Genomic DNA, 16,852 nt, shown 5'->3' on the forward strand with positions numbered 1-16,852 from the left:
GGAGCTATTTTCATAGACGTGTTTTAGGATGAGTGCGTTTATTAGACAAACGCTGGGAGACAGGCCTGGTGGGGACTGGCTGGGGGATGATGCAGCCAGTGATGGCTGCTGCTTTGTACCTGGCTTGCCCCGGTCCACAACCTCGTAACAGTAACCCCTGCTTTCCAGGGGCCCGGCACCCCCTCCTGCCAGGCTCCACACGCAGGGTTGTGGCGGTACCACCCCTGCAGGTCCAGCTCTGTCTCCCATCTTTTGCACAGAGTTTCGAGGGAAGCCTCCAGAAGTCAGGGGTGAGAACCTGTCTTGCTCTGCCTCAGGCAACCCCGGGACAGGCTGAAGCCCCTCACGCAGTTGGGTGCCTGACCAGCAACAGCAAGGGTAGCACCTGTGAGCCTTGGTCCAGGGCCAACAGAACAGGCTCTGGGACCTCAGGGAACCTTCTGCTACCTGGGCCACCCCACCCCACCTGGGCAGAGCCAGCAGGAACCCAGAGGCACCCAAGTGGAGGTGACGAGGCGGCCGCAGGTCCCGGCCAGTCCTAGCGCCTACTCGGGTCCCAGCACACCCTGTAGCTCACTCAGAATTTTGCGGGAAGCCCTGGGGCCTTGGGGCATGTGGTTCCGCTGTCACACATGGACACGGCCTCCTGGGAGTTCTGGTCCTGCAGCCCCTACCACCGGATGCCCAGGCCAGTGCTGGCCTTCTCCACGGCATGGTACTGCGTATGCAGCAAGCGACCCGCACACTCCGAGTCCGTGCCCTGCAGCCAGTGTGTGTACAGCTCCTGAACCCCAGGCGCGTCCTCGGGTGCCTCAGCCCGGACCATGCCGTACAGTCTCTCCACGTGCTGGAGGAGCTCTCTGCTGGGCCTGTCTGGGGCCTGCAGCTGGCCCCCGCCGTTCAGGCAGCCTATGGGAGAGCAGAGGGGACACGGGTCACAGCCTGTGCCCCAGCCAAGCCTCCTGACCCCCTGGGAGCAGGGAGGTGACTGGGCCCCCTCTGTGCTCCACTTCCTCCCCCTCCCAGCCTGGTGGATGGTGGCCCACAGCTCTGCTCCCAGAAGGGGCCCTCGTGTGCTGTCCCTTGCGGGAGCTACCTGAGGGGCAGGCCATGACTTCCACGTAGTGGTAGGGGCAGCGCCCACGCTTGAGCCTCTGTACCAGGTTCTGGATGTTGCGGAAGCCATACGCCATCGCGAAGTGCAGCAGCACCTGGCCCTCCTTCTCCAGTGTCACCTCCTGGAAGTCCTTGTTCCTGGGGGGCACAGGCGGGGTTTGTCTACGTGGCACACCCACCAGGCTCCTGCCTGCCTGGAAGGGGAGGCCTGCTGGGCTTCAAGGGATGACCGGGCAGCTCCCAGGGCTCTCTCCCTCTCTCCTGGGCAGGGGGAAGGACAAGAACGGAGAGAGAGGGCGGAAAGCTCACTTCCACGAGTCCAGCAGGGGACCTCACCTCCAGCCTTGGGCTGTCTGTAAAACAGGCCTCCCTCCCCAGCGATGTCTGTGAGGCCCTGGCCCTCCCTCCTGGGATGTGGTCGCATGCCTGCGTCAGGCACCCACCACCCTTGCCCATGCTGGCCTCTCGGGCTCAGGGTCACCATCCCCCATGATGGGCTGACTGAGGCCTGGAGTGCTTAGGTGCCTTCACACCCTGAGCCCGCCAGGAGGGCCCTGCCTGGCCCCAGGGTCCCCTCCAAACCCTGCAGGCTGCCCTCCACCCAGCCCACCTCTGTGGGAGGACCCCAGGGGAGGCAGCAGCCCGAGGAAGGCTGGGGGCTGTGTGGCCGCTCCGCCCAGAGATCTGGCCCATCCCACTGACCTCAGGGGTTTGTAGGTAACCTCAGCCACATGGATTCCAAAGAGCTCTCGGGCCGCGTGCCGGAACACGTGCTCCAGGTAGCCCCCCGAGCCCCCTCCCCGATGGCTGGTGGGCTCTTCTGCAGACGCACCGCTGCACCTGGCAAGGAGGGAGGGGCCTCAGCACAGCTGGGGCTGCTGCCTGCCAACCTCCAGAGCAGGTACTCTGTCCCTCACACATGAGCGTTTGCATTTCCAAGTGGGAGACAAGTCACAGACACAAAGGAACAGCTCCTGTGTCACCAGCCATCAGAGGGGCCCAGCCACTTCTTTTTTTTTTTTTTTTTTTTTGAGACGGAGTCTTGCTCTGTCGCCCAGGCTGGAGTGCAGTGGCGCGATGTCGGCTCCCTGCAAGCTCCGCCTCCTGGGTTCAAGCAATTCTCATGCCTCAACCTCCCAAGTAGCTGGGATTACAGGTGCCCACCACCATGCCTGGCTAAATTTTGTATTTTTAGTAGAGGTGAGGTTTCACCATGTTGGCCGGGCTGGTCTCAAACTCCTGACCTCAGGTGATCTGCCCACCTCGGCCTCCCAAAGTGCTGGGGTGACAGGCGTGAGCTACTGTGCCTAGCTATTCAGCCACTTCTGTGGACGCCAAGATGGGCTGTGGGAAGGCGAGCCCAGAGCAGGGGGATGCTATCCCCAGAGGCAGCGTTAGAAGCTAAAATAACAGTTCTTGGTGGCAGACATACGTACAGGCTGTCCAGAGGGGCTGGTTCCAGGTCGGGGAGGGAGACGCCCTCTTCCTCCAGCAACCTGAAAACTTCTCCTGCAAAGAAGCCATAGCGCAGACACTCTTTAGCTGAGATCCCAGCAACAAAGTCAGAGAACATCCAAGCCACCTGCATCCCCAGCATTCTGCACTTTGGCCCCAGAAGGCCCCAAATGTCCACCCTAGCCCGTGGTGGGGAGGCGAGGCCCGGTCACTCCTGAAGCCCCTCTGGGGGCTGCCTGGTCCTGCCCAGGGAGGTGTGCCAGCAGCCAGGCCACTCTGCTCACCCAGTGTCCATCTGTCCATCCTCTTAGGCAGTCTCCTTTTTTTTTTTTTTTTTGAGACGGAGTCTCACTCTGCCACCCAGGCTGGAGTGCAATGGTATGATCTTGGCTCACTACAACCTCTGCCCCCCGGGATCAAGTGATTCTCCTGCCTCAGCCTCCTGAGTAGCTGGGATTACAGGAGCACCACCACTACTCCCGGCTAATTTTCGTATTTTTAGCAGACATGGGGTTTCACCATCTCGGCCCAGGCTGGTCTTGAACTCCTGACCTCGTGATCCACCCGCCTCTGCCTCCCAAAGTGCTGGGATTACAGGCGTGAGCCACCATGCCCAGCCGCAGTTTGCTTTTCTGCCTCACATTTGGGAGACTGTGGGGCTGCTCGACTCAGGAATGGGGTGACTCATGGGAGGTGAAGAGGCTGCACTCGAGAATCTCTGGCCACCTCCAAAGACTCATTTCAGAGTCAACAAGGAGGTATTACTGAGGGCCACCTGGCTGCAGGTCCCCAAGACAGGCCAGCTGCAAATGGGCCCACCTGGCTCCAAGGGGAGAGATGAAGGTACGCGCACGCACGCGAGCCCCAGGCTCCAGCCAGGGCCCCCGCAGGCAAGATCCTGGGCAGTCGCCACCTGTGCCCAGGGCTCAGGAAGCAGACCGGGAGGCTCGAGGGCTCAGGGCTGCACGGCATGACCGCACCTGTTGTGAGGACACAGTCCACATCCCGTGTCTGGTGCTCCTGGTTGAAAAAGTCGGGTCTGGAGGCTTCCAGCTTTTTGTCATAGCAGGGCATCACCGTGACGTGGTAGATCTTGTCGGGGGTCAAGTGCTACAAGGAGAAACAAACACTTGTCTCCCCAATCCCAGCAGTAAGGTGGCCCAGACATGACCTGAAACTCAGCCATCCTGCAGCCAGGCCGGACCCCGAGGGACAGTGAGCCTCACTCCATTTCCCAGCAAGCCTCCTGCCGGCTCTGCGGATGTGTCCCTGGACAGGACGGGCCCTGGCTGTGACAGAAAATGACACTGACCCGTTCCCAGCGTGCCTGCACTCCCTAACAGCCACGTCCAATGGAGGAGAAGTGGCCTTCCCACGGCTCAGGCCCTCTCACTGCACACCAGCCGGGGAAAGGGATGTCACAGGGGAACCAACCAGCCCCAGCCCCGGGTGAAAATCCGCGTCCAGTCAGGCAGGAGGTGCCGCAGGGGACATGGGCGCTCGAGGCCCAGGCACCACCAGGGCCGCCCTCACCCTCTCCCGCCCCCTGCTGGCTGAGCGTCGTCAGGCTTCAATCCCGCTGGGCCTCAGGTGGGGGTCGTGCTGGGCATCCTCGTGGACCTGGTGGCCGGCAGGGTGGGCTCCAGGCCCGGACTGCCCAGGGCCTCCTGCTCCCTCAGCCTCAGGCCTGGCTGCCTCTGGGTGAGCAGTGAGCACCTCTGGATCAGAACGAAGCCCTCTGCTGCAGAAGAGGAAGGGCCTGAACCAGGAGGGAAGAAGGGTGCAGGTGTGCTCGGGAAGGCGGCACACCACGGCGGGGACTCTGTTTCTGCAGCCTCAAGGCAAGAGGCCAGCATGGTGACTTCTGGCCGCTCCCCAGCCTGAGCCTGGGGCTGGCCCAACGCCGTTACCTGCTGCTGGGCGAAGAAGTCCTTGACCAGAGAGCCCATGACCTGCTGCGGGGACCGGGCGGTGCTGATGTGGGGGAGGATGAAGCTGCCGTGGGTCTTCTCGGCATAGCAGATCCAGCCTGAGGTGACAGGGGGCACACGGGGCTGGCGGGGGCGCACGGCGGCCCCCGCATCCACAGGCAGCAGCACGACATTCTGGGGGCGGGCCCGCTCATACAGATCATGATGACATTCAAGAGTGCTCGTTCCTGTTCTCCCCACCACCACGCGGAGCTCGGCGTGCAGGCAACACTGCCTGGGGACCTGAGGTGACTGCGCGTGGCTCCCAAGGGAGGGAAGCCCCTTCTCCAGAAAAGGCCATTTGTGCCAACATTTCTAACCCGTCCTGCAAAACCGGCTTGCGTCTCCACCTCCCATCCCCCGCCTCGTCATTCGTGTCCGTATCACGTCATGTTTTAACTGCACTTGAACTTGACTCTCACACCACCCGCACCATAGGCACACCTGGGCAGGCGGAGGCCAGCAGGGGCAGGGCCTGTTTGCAGTCGGCCTGTCCTCGGAATCGCCGCACAAACTCTCGCTGGCTCTCCAGGAGGCTGAAGTGCCTTGAGAAGGCAGTGTCGAAGACGAAGTGCACCCCTGGAAGGTGAAGGTGGGTGCCTGGTTAACCCCATGCGGGATGCCCACGCGAGCACACGCCGGTGTGTGGACCACCATGGTGCTGCCAGGGCACGTGTGTCGCACCTGCTTGCCATGCCAAAGCCCCGGCCCCACCGTGGGGACCTCCTAAAGCCACGTTGCACCAAAGCCCCAGCCCCACCGTGGGGACCTCCTAAAGCCACGTTGCCTCGGCATCCCCTATGAACGCAGGCCTTGCTTTCCCACCCCAGAGGCAGGGCAGCCACTCAGCAGCTCAGTCCTCCACCCTCCCAGCTCCTCAGCGTGGCTGGTCCAGGGAATTGCCACGTGCGCTGCTCCCGGTGACCCTCCCTAGGGCACAGCTGGACGCGGCCTGCTGGACTGGCCCCTCGGACCCTGACTGTGCAGACCTGCCATAGTGGCCACCCCTCACACACAGCGGGACTCCTGGAACACGCCAGCCAGCTCCAAGCCCAGCCATTAGAACTGCTCAGTAAACCTGCCTGATCATGCCCTGGACCCAGCAGAGGCACCAGCGTGTGGTCCCTCTCTCTCTGCCTGACTTGTCATTCCTCCCTCGCGTAACCTGTGGTCAGAGGACTGCCCTCGGACTCACTGTGCCCCACTTGCCCGTGATCTGTAAGCAAAAATCTTTCAACTTGCTTCCTGTTCTGGTGGGGACGAAATCCACACCTTCCACCTGGAGAACCATGGGCTGCCCCAGGCCAGGTTCTCCCTGGGACACCAGGTCAGGCTCCCAGTGCCAGAGCACTGCTCAGGCACCAACTGGACGTGGGTCAGACAGGAGCCATGGGGCACCTGCCAGTGTCAACAGTTTCCAGTGTGAGGGACCCGGGACACAGCTGGATGACAGGCAGTCTGCTGGGTACAAGGTGCACAGCCCTGCCTCACTGGGAACGAAGGGACTGGACATGGCGGTTACCTGTGAAAGGCGCACAGTAACCATGAGGTCCAGCCCCTTCACTCCCAGTGAGACACCGGGCACTGGAGCCTAGTTAGCTGGGGGCTCTCAAGACACCCAGATCCTCCCCAAGCCCAGCTCCAGGCACATAACCAAAGTCAGCCGAAGCTGACCTTGGGTGAATCCAACAGAGCCCCGGAGAGAGTGCCTTAATATTATCAGCTAAAAAGTACAAGGAGTTGGTCAGCCCCAGCTTAGAGAAAGTGCACAGTCAGAAGCGCTGCTCTCAAATGTCAAATCAAAACTTCAGGCTGAGGTCACAGACAGAATAAAGTTTCTGTGGCGCTGAAGTTCAGGGCTGGGTGGCGTGTCAGTGACTCAGAGGCACGAGGAGCCTGGGCTTACTCAGACGCCCCCTTGATTTGGAGCGGCAGTGTTACCCCAGGTTCAAAGCCTACCTATTTTTTTAAAGAATGAGGTTAATTTCCTGGCAGTGTCTGTAGGATTCAGCTGAAACCGTGCAGCCAGCGATGCTCTAGATTGTGGTGAGACCGAAACTACAACCAGCCTCTGCTGACTGGGTGCCACCATCTGCAAAGCAAGGGGAAGACGCTGCTTACTCTACCAGCCTTATGCTGATTCCTGGTGGCCAGAGCTGCACGGTGAGATGCTGTCAACTGTGGACCAGCTCCATCAAGAGTCTTTTTTTTTTTTTTTAACACAGTCTCACTCTGTTGCCCAGGCTGGAGTGCAGTGGTGTGATCAGAGCTCACTGCATGCAACCTCCGCCTCCCGGGTTCAGCCTCCTGGGTAGGTGGGATTACAGGCGTGAACCACCATGCCTGGCCAAGGGTATCTTTTTTTTTGATGGAGTCTCACTCTATCACCAGGCTGGAGTGTAATGGCACGATCTCGGCTCACTGCAACCTCTGTCTCCTGGATTCAAGCAATTCTCCTGCCTCAGCCTCTCCAGTTGCTGGGATTACAGGCATGTGCCACCACACCTGGCTAATTCTTGTATTTTTAGTAGAGACGGGGTTTCACCATGTTGGCCACGGTGGTCTCGAACTCCTGACCTCAGGTGATCCACCTGGCTCAGCCTCCCAAAGTGCTGGGATGACAGGCGTGAGCCACCGCACCCAGTAAGGGTGTCATTTTGATGTATATTTAGAACCTGAAGTTCGGGGCCTGACACGTTCACCACTGGAGTCAAATGACAAGTAAATCACCGAGATTCCAAGCCTCAAAAAGGCAGGCGCCACCTGCACGAGGGATGGCGGCACCACATGAGCTGCCCTTGGCAAAACGCGTTGTCGGCTGCTGGGGTGGATTTCAAGTTAAAGCAGAGTCCCCAGGCCACCCACCGCTTACCTTGTTAGCATCTAGAACCTTCTTCAGCTCCTCGTGGCTCTGCTGGGTGATAAGCACGGTCTCTGCGGAGGTGATGCAGCCGCTGCACGCTAGGCAGTCGTTTAGCGAGACCTTGGCCTTCTCCAGCCTCCGGGTCCCGCCGTCCTACAAGGGAGAAGAACCCGGTGCACAGGGGCCCCCTCTGCACGAGGACATGGAGCCAGAGGATAGTGGAGTCCAGCTCATAACCGACAACCAACATGGCTGCTGGCTGGGCTTGTATGCCGCTTAATTTTTAAAAATTAGATATGTATTACAAAAATGCACACACATGTTCTAGAGTTTCATAATGCCATCAAAGTCTACTTTTTGGTACGACTTGGTTAGTGCATCAGAATCACAGGAATAAGGCTTGCCACTGGTATCTCAGCAAAGCAGCAGCCACCCCACTCACCCATGGGGTCCTGGACGGGGTGCTGGCCCCGGTGCACACTCACGGGGCTGTGGGGCAGGAAAATGCCGAAGGTGGGCTCTGAAAGGAGGAGGCAGGAAAGCTGAGGGCAAAGGAGGAAAGGACGAAGGGACAGGAAGAGGAGAGCAGAGGGAGGAAGCCTGGGAGCCTGGCCTCCTGTGGGCGGGGCAGAAACAATCGTCAGACTCGCCAAACAGATGCAGGAACAAGGTGTTCCAGTTGGGGGCCACCAGGACATCCCCTAGCAACTTTTCTTAGATGCAAAATGCACCCAGCTCCAGCTTCCCCAACTCTTCTTGCAAAGGCAGGAATGGTTTGAGCAGGGCCAGGGGTGCTGCAGTGGCCCGGAATGCAGCCAGAGGAGCAAGGCGACTGGGTGGGAACTGCGTGGGAACCCCTCACAGCCCAGCTCTCTGCTAGGCGTGTGTGTCACGCGAAGTCACAATCTGAGCTCGCCTTGTATTCCTACATTGGTTCTGACTCAAGGCACAAAGCATTGCCTGCCACAGGGTGCTGGGCAGAGACTGACAAGCTCCTCCAAACCAACTGCCACTGCGCCGACAGCCAGGCCCACCAGCATCAACTGCCATTGCGCCAACAGCCACGCCTACCAGCACCCTAGCACCTTACAGGGGTTCCCTTCGTTTGTGGGCCGGACCCCCAGTGCTGGGCTGGAAATCGTCTCTCGGTGCAGCGGTTCATGAGATCAGGCAGACGTGTTTTAGAGTCCAAATGGCACACAGTCAGGTGAATTTTAATAGTTTCTTTTTTTTTTTTTTTTTTTGAGATGGAGTCTCGCTGTGTCACCCAAGCTGGAGTGTAGTGGCGCGATCTCGGCTCACTGCAAACTCCGCCTCCCGGGCTCACGCCATTCTCCTGCCTCAGCCTCCCCGGTAGCTAGGACTACAGGCGCCCGCCGCCACGCCCGGCTAATTTTTTTTTGTATTTTTAGTAGAGACGGGGTTTCACCCTGTTAGCCAGGATGGTCTCGATCCCCTGACCTCGTGATCCACCCGCCTCAGCCTCCCAAAGTGCTGGGATTACAGGCGTGAGCCACTGCGCCCAGCCCAGTTTCTTTATTTTTTTGAAATGGAGTCTCTGTCTCTCAGGCTGGAGTGCAGTGGAGCAATCTTGGTTCACTGCAGTCCCTATCTCCCAGGTTCAAGTGATTCTCCTGCCTCAGCCTCTTGAGTAGCTGGGATTACAGGCACGCGCCACGACGCCCGACTAATTTTTGTATTTTTAGTAGAGACGGGGTTTCACCGTGTTGGCCAGGCTGGTCTCGAACTCCTTACCTCAGGTGATCCGCCCCACCCCCCCGCCCCCCCCCCGCCCCAACCCTGGCCTTCCAAAGTGCTGGGATTACAAGCGTGAGCCACTGCGCCTGGCCTGAATTTTAAGTTTCATCAGGATCTTATCACTTAGAGAGGAAGTACTATTCTTGAAGAATGAGGGGTCTGGGCCGGGCGCGGTGGCTCATGCCTGTAATCCCAGCACTTTGGGAGGCCAAGGCGGGTGGATCACGAGGTCACGAAATCAAGACCATCCTGGCTAACACAGTGAAACCCCGTCTCTACTAAAAATACAAAAAACATTAGCTGGGCATGGTGGCAGGCACCTGTAGTCCCAGCTACTCGGGAGGCTGAGGCAGGAGAATGGTGTGAACCCGGGAGGCGGAGCTTGCAGTGAGCCGAGATCACGCCACTGCACTCCAGCCTGGGCCATAGAGGGAGACTCTGTATCAAAAAAAAAAAAAAAAAAAAAGAATGAGGGGTCTGAATTAGAAAATCTTACATGGTTAGAACTAGGGGGAACAGGCAGACAGGATCCACCATCTCTGCAAAGAGCCCCTCTGCTGAGCAGATCAAGCTATTTGGCCTGGGTGCTGCTCATTCACCTGCCCCAGGCACCCTGCCCCCCAGCCTCCCAGATGGCAGGTGAATTCGACCAGTGGGAAAGGACTGGTGAGACCTGGGGCGTCTCAGGGTCACTGCTCCGTGCCGGGAGGAAGCAGAGAAAAGTGTTTTGGATCAGCCGGGCAGGAGAGATGGTGGAGCAGCCTCCTGTGCCTTACTTGGTTAATTTGGAAGTAGCTCCCGTCATCTTCAATGCGAATCTTGGCCACGCCACTTCCCGCCCTTTTTTCCACTTTGACAGGCTTGATGCACTCCTAGATCAGGAAGAGACCCCAAATCAGGCCCTGTGAATGGGCGGAGGTTCCCTGGGAGGCCAGGCCTCAAGGATGGATTTCTCTCTCTTCTCCTTGAGAACCCTGGCAGCCCAGAAAGCCGCCTCCCAGCTCATCCTTGCCGGAAGCGCTCCCAGCAGCCCGCCTTTCGCCCTGCTCAGCTCTGGCCCTGCGGGGCTGTTGGACATGGACAGGCAGGCGCACCCAGATAAGGGCGCCTGCAGCCTCCCGTGTTCAAGAGTAGTTGTCCGGCCCACCAGGGCGACGTCAAGGACAGCTCTACTGAGGAGCCACTGCGGGGCGTCTAGCGGGCCGCCCCCACTGCCCTCAACTGAGGTGGGGTCCCCACCGCACCCGTTTATGCAGATGCAAAGGCTGTGGCTTGGGGGTCCTGAGGCCTGACAAGGCGTCCTGCGCAGGGGAGGAGGCCCCGGCCCGGGCCCCGCCGCCCTCCAGCTGCGACCCAGGGGTCGGGTTAGGGTTAGGGATGGGTGGGAGCCGCCTCCGCTGCCTCTTCTGGGTTGGGCAGGCCGGCGCGAGCCCGCGACCACTGGACCCTCCCACGCAGCCCGCCTGGACACCATGGGGCACAGGAGCGCGCTGGGGGGCGCCGCCCTCCCTGGCCTCGGTTACCCTGTTGGTAAGAAGCGGGCCGCAGTGTCTGAGGCCCCGCGACCGGGTCGATAGAGTCCCCGACGGCCCAGAGCGGGCTCCCGGGATTCGGATCTCATTCCTCAGGGGAGGAAGTGGGGCGCAGAGCAATTTCCCTCCGCGCGAGAGGACACCGAGCGCAGCCTCGCCCCCGCCCGCCCAGACCGGCCCACCTGAGACGGCCCGATGAAGTCATCCAGGTCCGTCAGCTGCAGCGCCCCGCTGAAGGGCGACGCCATGACGGCCGCACTGCCGCCGCGCGCAGGTGTCGCTAAACAGCGCGAAACGAAGTGACTGATTCCGCCACGCTGCCGGAAAGCGCCGACAGGGCGCATGCGCACCTCGCCCCGGGGCCGGCGCCCTCTGCTGACGAGCCCGGGCGCGGCGGCTCCCCGCCCACCCTGCGGGAACCCGGGACCTAGCACTTCGTCCGCCTCCCGCGCGCCCCAGGCCCCGGGTTGGGGTGCAGGGGGCGCAGGGGTCGGTCGGGCCAGCGTCGCAGCTGCGGCCTTGGAGTCTCTCCGCCTTCACAAGGAAGCGGAGGGGATCTGGCTCCGTCCATTTCGTTATCCGCTGCGTACCTGCGGACCAGGTGCCCCCGGATGCAACCCAAGAACCCGGAACGCGCCTGGCACACAGGAGGCGCTCAGCTCGTGTTGGGGAATTCAGGCATGGAAGAAAGCAGGGATGGGCCCGAGGCCTCCCCTTCCTGGGGAGCCGCTCCCAGGGCCTCCAGCCTCCTTTTCTGTTATCTTGGAGACCAGTCTGGAAAAGTCCATGCCCCTGGGAGACCCTGAAACAGGACCCTGTGGGCCTACTCGCTTTTTGTTTTTTTCTTTTTTTGAGACGGAGTCTCTCTCTGTCGCCCAGGCTGGAGTGCAATGGCGCGATCTCCGCTCACTGCAAGCTCCTCCTCTTGGGTTCAAGCGATTCTCCTGCCTCAGCCTCCCGAGTAGCTGGGACTACAGGCGCCCGTCACCGCGCCCGGCTAATTTTTTGTATTTTTAGTAGAGACGAGGTTTCACTGTGTTAGCCAGAATGGTCTCGATCTCCTGACCTCGTGATCCACCCGCCTCGGTCTCCCAGAGTGCTGGGATTACAGGCTTGAGCCACCGCGCCCAGCCAAGATTAGGGGAAGGGTCTTTAGGTGAGCTTCCTCTTGCTGCTCTGGGTGGAGCTAGGGTGGGGTTCTTCATTAACTCACAGACATTTCCCTGGAGCCCCTGGGCTCTGGTGCCAACCTCGTGCCTCTGGGGTCCCTGCTCTCTGTTTTGCAGATTGTTTCATCATCGTCATTAACGAGTATTTACCATGCACTTCCCATGTGCTAGTCCCTGAGCCAGGGCCTGGGAACCCAGGGAGGGCACGGTGGGACACGAGGGCCGGCTGGGGACATAGGGCGAGGCCGGCCGGACCCCAGGTTGCTGTGATGCTGTGACTGTGTGTGGGCACCCCCTTTCCCTGGGCTGGAAGGGATACCTGCTGGAGGCGTCTGCTCTGCGGGCACCCACAGGACCCCCTTTTGCCTACAGCTGCCCCCGGCGGTTGGGTGGGAGGTTGCCTGCTAGCATCCTCTTGCTGATCCATGGTCATGATACTGGTAGAGCCGCCTGGTCTCCTCTCCTGGGTTGGTGTCAGAGCTTCACCCTCGGAAGGGATCATCCTGTACCTGTCTCCCGAGGCTCCCGTAACAAATGACAACACACGGGGGCAAAAGCAACAGAGATGCGTCCCCTACTAGCTGTGGAGGCCACACATCTGAGGTCACGGTGTCATTCACCATGCTCCCTCTGGAGGCTGCAGGGAGGACCCTTCCTGCTTTCTCCAGCTTCCAGGGGCTCCAGGTGCCCTTGGTCTGTGACTGCGTCGCCCAGCATATTTTTTTTTCCTGATACAGCGTCTTGCTCTCTTCCCAGGCTGGAGTACAGTGGTGTGATCACAGCTCACTATAGCCTCAGCCTCCTGGGCTCAAGGGATCCTCCGGCCTCAGCCTCCCAAGTAGCTGGGACTACAGGTGTGTGCCATCACGCCCGGCTATTTTTACTGTTATTATTATTATTATTTTGAGATGGAGTCTCACTCCGTTGCCCAGGCTGGAGTGCGGTGGCGCCATCTCAGCTCACTGCAAGCCCCACCTCCTGGGTTCACGCCATTCTCCTCCTTCAGCTTCCCAAGTAGCTGGGACTACAGGTGCCCGCCACCACACGTGGCTAATTTTTTTGTATTTTTAGTAGAGACGGGGTTTCACCATGTGTCAGCCAAGATGGTCTCAATCTCCTGACCTCGTGATCTGCCGGCTTCGGCCTCCCAAAGTGCTGGGATTATAGGCATGAGTATTATTATTATTTTTTGAGACAAGAGTCTCACTCTGTCACCCAGGCTGGAGTGCAGTGGCACAGTCTTGGCTCACTGCAACCTCTGCCTTCCGGGTTCAGGCATTTCTGCCTCAGCCTCCCAAGTAGCTGGGATTACAGGCTCCCGCCACCACGCTCTGCTAATTTTTGTATTTTCAGTAGAAACAGGGTTTCACCATGTTAGCCAGGATGGTCTTGATCTCCTGACCTCATGATTCGCCCGCCTCAGCCTTCCAAAGTGCGGGGATTACAGGTGTGAGCCACCGCATCCGGCCTTTATTATTATTTTTTTTGAGACGGAGTTTCGCTCTTGTTGCCCAGACTGGAGTGCAGTGGAAGGATCTCGGCTCACTGCAGCCTCTGCCTGCCGAGTTCAAGCGACTCTCCTGCCTCAGCCTCCTGAGCAGCTGGTACTATAGGAGTCCATCACCAGGCCTAGCTAATTTTTATATTTTTATTAAAGACGTGGCCGGGCACATTAGCTCACGCCTGTAATCCCAGCACTTTGGGAGGCCGAGGTGGGTGGATCACGAGGTCAGGTGATCGAGACCATCCTGGCTAACAGTGAAACCCCGTCTCTACTAAAAATACAAAAAATTAGCCAGGCATGGTGGCGGGTGCCTGTAGTCCCAGCTACTCGGGAGGCTGAGGCAGGAGAATGGCGTGAACCTGGGAGGTGGAGCTTGCAGTGAGCTGAGATCACGCCACTGCACTGCAGCCTGGGCAACAGAGCAAGACTCTGTCTCAAAAAAAAAAAAAAAAAAAAAAAGATGGGGTTTCACCATGTTGGCCAGGCTGGTCTCGAACTCCTGGGCTCAAGTGATCCTTCCACCTCAGCCCCGCAATGCTGGGATTACAGCGTGAGCCACTTGGCCCGGCCTGGATGCATCTTTTGGGAGGCTGCCCTTCAGCCACTGCAGCCCTCATTTCCAGGTTCTTGTGGGACCCTCAGGGGTTGAAGGACAAAGAGATGCTTTCCACCTCCTAACTAGGTATGTGGCTCAGGGAGGCTGTGTGGGGGCTGGGCTGGCCTGCGAGGGGCGGCGGGGTGGAGGTGGGGCCTGTGAGTCCGGTGGACGGGATGCAGCCCAGGCTGGCTGAGGGCCGGCAGGTGGTGCTGCGGAGCCCACGGGGGCCAGCAGGTGCCATAACCTCGTACAGGGGGAATAAACCCACCTCAGGTCAGGAGTTCCTGGGGAGGAGAGCCGAGTTTTCCAAAATTAACTAATTTTTCCTGAACGTCTGATTTCAAAACGTTTACTGAACTCTCCTGTGTTCCATCAAGGCCTCTGCTTCCAGGAACTGGGAAAGGAGAGGTGAGGTCACTGTGGGTCTGTGTGGCTGGGCAGCAGGAGGGGAGAGGTGGGTTCACTGCGGGTCTGTCTGGCTGGGCGGCGGGAAAGGAGAGGTGAGGTCACTGCGGGTCTTTGTGGCTGGGCGGCAGGAGGGGAGGTGGGTTCACAGTGGGTCTGTCTGGCTGGGCGGCAGGAGGGGAGAGGTGGGTTCACTGCGGGTCTGTCTGGCTGGGCGGCAGGAGGGGAGAGGTGGGTTCACAGTGGGTCTGTCTGGCTGGGCGGCAGGAGGGGAGAGGTGGGTTCACTGCGGGTCTGTCTGGCTGGGCTGCAGGAGGGGAGAGGTGGGTTCACAGTGGGTCTGTCTGGCTGGGTGGCAGGAGGGGAGAGGTGGGTTCACCCACAGGTCTGTTTGGCCTGGCGGCAGGAGGAGAGGTGGGTTCACTGCAGGTCTGTCTGGCTGGGCTGCAGGATGTGCCCTCAGGCTCAGCCCATGTGGTTTCCAAGGCCCGAAGGACACACCAGGCCAGATGCCCCCATTACACACAGGGCTAGGGAGCAGCAACTGGGGTCCACAGTGGTTCCGCCCCACCCCACCCCACCCCGCAGGGCCACCGTCCGAGAGCGGTGCTATTCTTGGTTCTCGCCATAGAACCCGGTTTTAGGTTTGGGGGCCCAGGAGCTGCCTGGTGGGTGGGTTGTGGGTGGGTGGGTGGGGGTGATATGGTTTGGCTCTGTGTCCTCACACAAATCTCATCTCGAACTGTAATCCCCATGTGGAGGGAGGGAGGTGATTGGATCATGGAGGAGGGTTTCCACATGCTGTTCTCCTGATGGTGAGTTCTCACGGGGGCTGATGGGTTTATAAGTGGCAGCTCCCCTTCCGCCCTCCCGCCTCCTGCCACGTGAGACGTGCCTGCGTCCTTCGCCTTCCGCCATGATCGTAAGTTTCCTGAGGCCTTCCCAGCCCTGTGGAACTGGGAGTTAATTAAACCTCTCTTTTATTTTTATATTTTTTATTTTTGAGGCAGAGTCTCACTCTTGTTGTCCAGGCTGGAGTGCAGTGGCGCAATCTCGGCTCACTGCAATCTCTGCCTCCCGAGTTCAAGCGTTTCTCCTGCCTCAGCCTACGAGTAGCTGGGACTACAGGTGCGCACCACCACACCCAGCTAATTTTTGTATGTTTAGTTGAGACACGGTTTCACTGTGTTGGCCAGGCTAGTCTTGAACTTCTGACCTCAGGTGATCCCCCTGCCTCGGCCTCCCAAAGTGCTGGGATTACAGGTGTGAGCCACGGCGCCCGGCTAGACTTTTGTTTATAAATTACCCAGTCTCAGGCAGTGTCTTTATAGCAGTGTGGGAATGAACTCACATAAGTGGGGAAGGTGAATCCTCCAACTCCCCCACCTGTGTGGCCACCGACGTGCAGGACACCAGGACGAGCTTCCCAGAGGGCCAGGGCCAGGCAACAGAGTGCAGGGTAGGCCATCGTGGCCTTGGGGCGGCCTGGTACCCAACAGGAATGTGGAGATGAGGTCCGAGGTGGCGGCTCACGCCGGTAATGACAGCACTTCGGGAGGCTAAGGTGGGAGGATCGCTTGAGCCCAGGAGTTTGAGAGCAGCCTGGGCAACATATTGAGACCTCGTTCCTACAAAATAATGAGTCAGTGCAGTGATGCATGCCTGTGGTCCCAGCTACTCAGGAGGCTGAGGTAGGAGAATTGCCTGGACCTGGGAGGTCAAGGCTGTTAGCTGTTATTGCACCACTGCACTCCAGCCTGGGCAACAGAGCAAGACCCCATCTCAGATAACAGTAAAAAATAAGTATGGAGATGCTGGCTCCTGTGGGAAGCTGGGTGGACGTGGGGGGCACACCCTCCAGTCTGCAGAAACTTCCCACCGCTGTGGGGCTGACGTGCTCGAGGGCTCCCGAGGCCCTGCCTCCTGGGTGGCAGAGGGAACATGGGAAAGGCTGCCGGGCCCTGGGCTCCCCGGTGGGTGGCCCCGTGCAAGCCTGTTATTCATAAAACTTGGAGAGAAAGTGCCTTTTTGTAGGAAAGCGTGGGGTGCTGGCGGCCATTTCCACCTGTGGCTGGACCCGGACTGCCTCCCTGTGTGTGGCCCGTGCCCCACCCCACACGCACCCGCACCCAAGCCCCGCCAAGCAGGACTTGGGCTCTCCGTTAGCCAAGCAGATGTTTTATTTGTGGAAGGGAATTGCTGTCGGGATGCGCGTGGGGTCATTAGCGGCGTAATCAACATACACGTCCTCTCTGGGGGCAGCTACGTCTTGTCAACAGGTGGAGGCCCTGATATGCTGCGATTAGCAGCTAATGAGGAGGCCTGTGTGACCCGCGCCTCCCGCCACAGGTGCACAGTGAGTTGTGGAAACGCTAACAATTTAGAATAGTCGAACACGGCCGGGCGTGGTGTCTCATGCCTGTAGTCCCAGCACTTTGGGAGGCCAAGGCGGGAGGATCACCTGAGGTCAGGTGTTCGAGAC

The 16,852-nt window shown here is 59.5% G+C and overlaps 1 protein-coding gene and 1 long non-coding RNA gene across 4 annotated transcripts; one reads left to right on the top strand and one right to left on the bottom strand.

Moving 5' to 3' along the window:
- Nucleotides 1-19: 19 nt before the first annotated feature.
- On the bottom strand, nt 20-11,010 carry CIAO3 (cytosolic iron-sulfur assembly component 3). 3 transcript variants are annotated; one of them, XM_024232998.3, is made up of 11 exons: nt 10,686-10,895; nt 9,939-10,034; nt 7,414-7,557; nt 6,501-6,633; nt 4,986-5,120; nt 4,482-4,600; nt 3,552-3,681; nt 2,553-2,625; nt 1,819-1,956; nt 1,097-1,254; nt 20-909 (listed from the first exon to the last, which is right to left on the bottom strand). In XM_024232998.3, exons 4-11 carry the CDS (start codon nt 6,631-6,633, stop codon nt 671-673), a joined length of 1,125 nt encoding a protein of 374 aa, XP_024088766.1. In that variant the 5' UTR covers nt 7,414-7,557; nt 9,939-10,034; nt 10,686-10,895; the 3' UTR covers nt 20-670.
- A 19-nt stretch (nt 11,011-11,029) lies between these two features.
- LOC129050663 (uncharacterized) lies at nt 11,030-14,443 on the top strand. The gene is made up of 3 exons (XR_008514359.2): nt 11,030-11,850; nt 12,620-12,717; nt 13,895-14,443. It is a non-coding gene; the product is annotated as an uncharacterized LOC129050663 (long non-coding RNA).
- The last annotated feature ends 2,409 nt before the right edge of the window (nt 14,444-16,852 follow it).

Source organism: Pongo abelii, chromosome 18 (assembly GCF_028885655.2).
Source record: "Pongo abelii isolate AG06213 chromosome 18, NHGRI_mPonAbe1-v2.0_pri, whole genome shotgun sequence".
Lineage (NCBI taxonomy): Eukaryota > Metazoa > Chordata > Mammalia > Primates > Hominidae > Pongo > Pongo abelii.

Bases quoted from the DNA above. Each gene is read 5' to 3' on its own strand.
- CIAO3 (XM_054533009.2), bottom strand. From the start codon at position 10,942: ATGGCGTCGCCCTTCAGCGGGGCGCTGCAGCTGACGGACCTGGATGAC. The intron at 7,558-9,938 runs GTAAGGCACAGG...TCTCCCTTGTAG, and splicing joins GCTACTTCCAAATTAACCAA to GACGGCGGGACCCGGAGGCT. The intron at 4,601-4,985 runs GTGTGCCTATGG...CTGTCACCTCAG, and splicing joins GCTGGCCTCCGCCTGCCCAG to GCTGGATCTGCTATGCCGAG.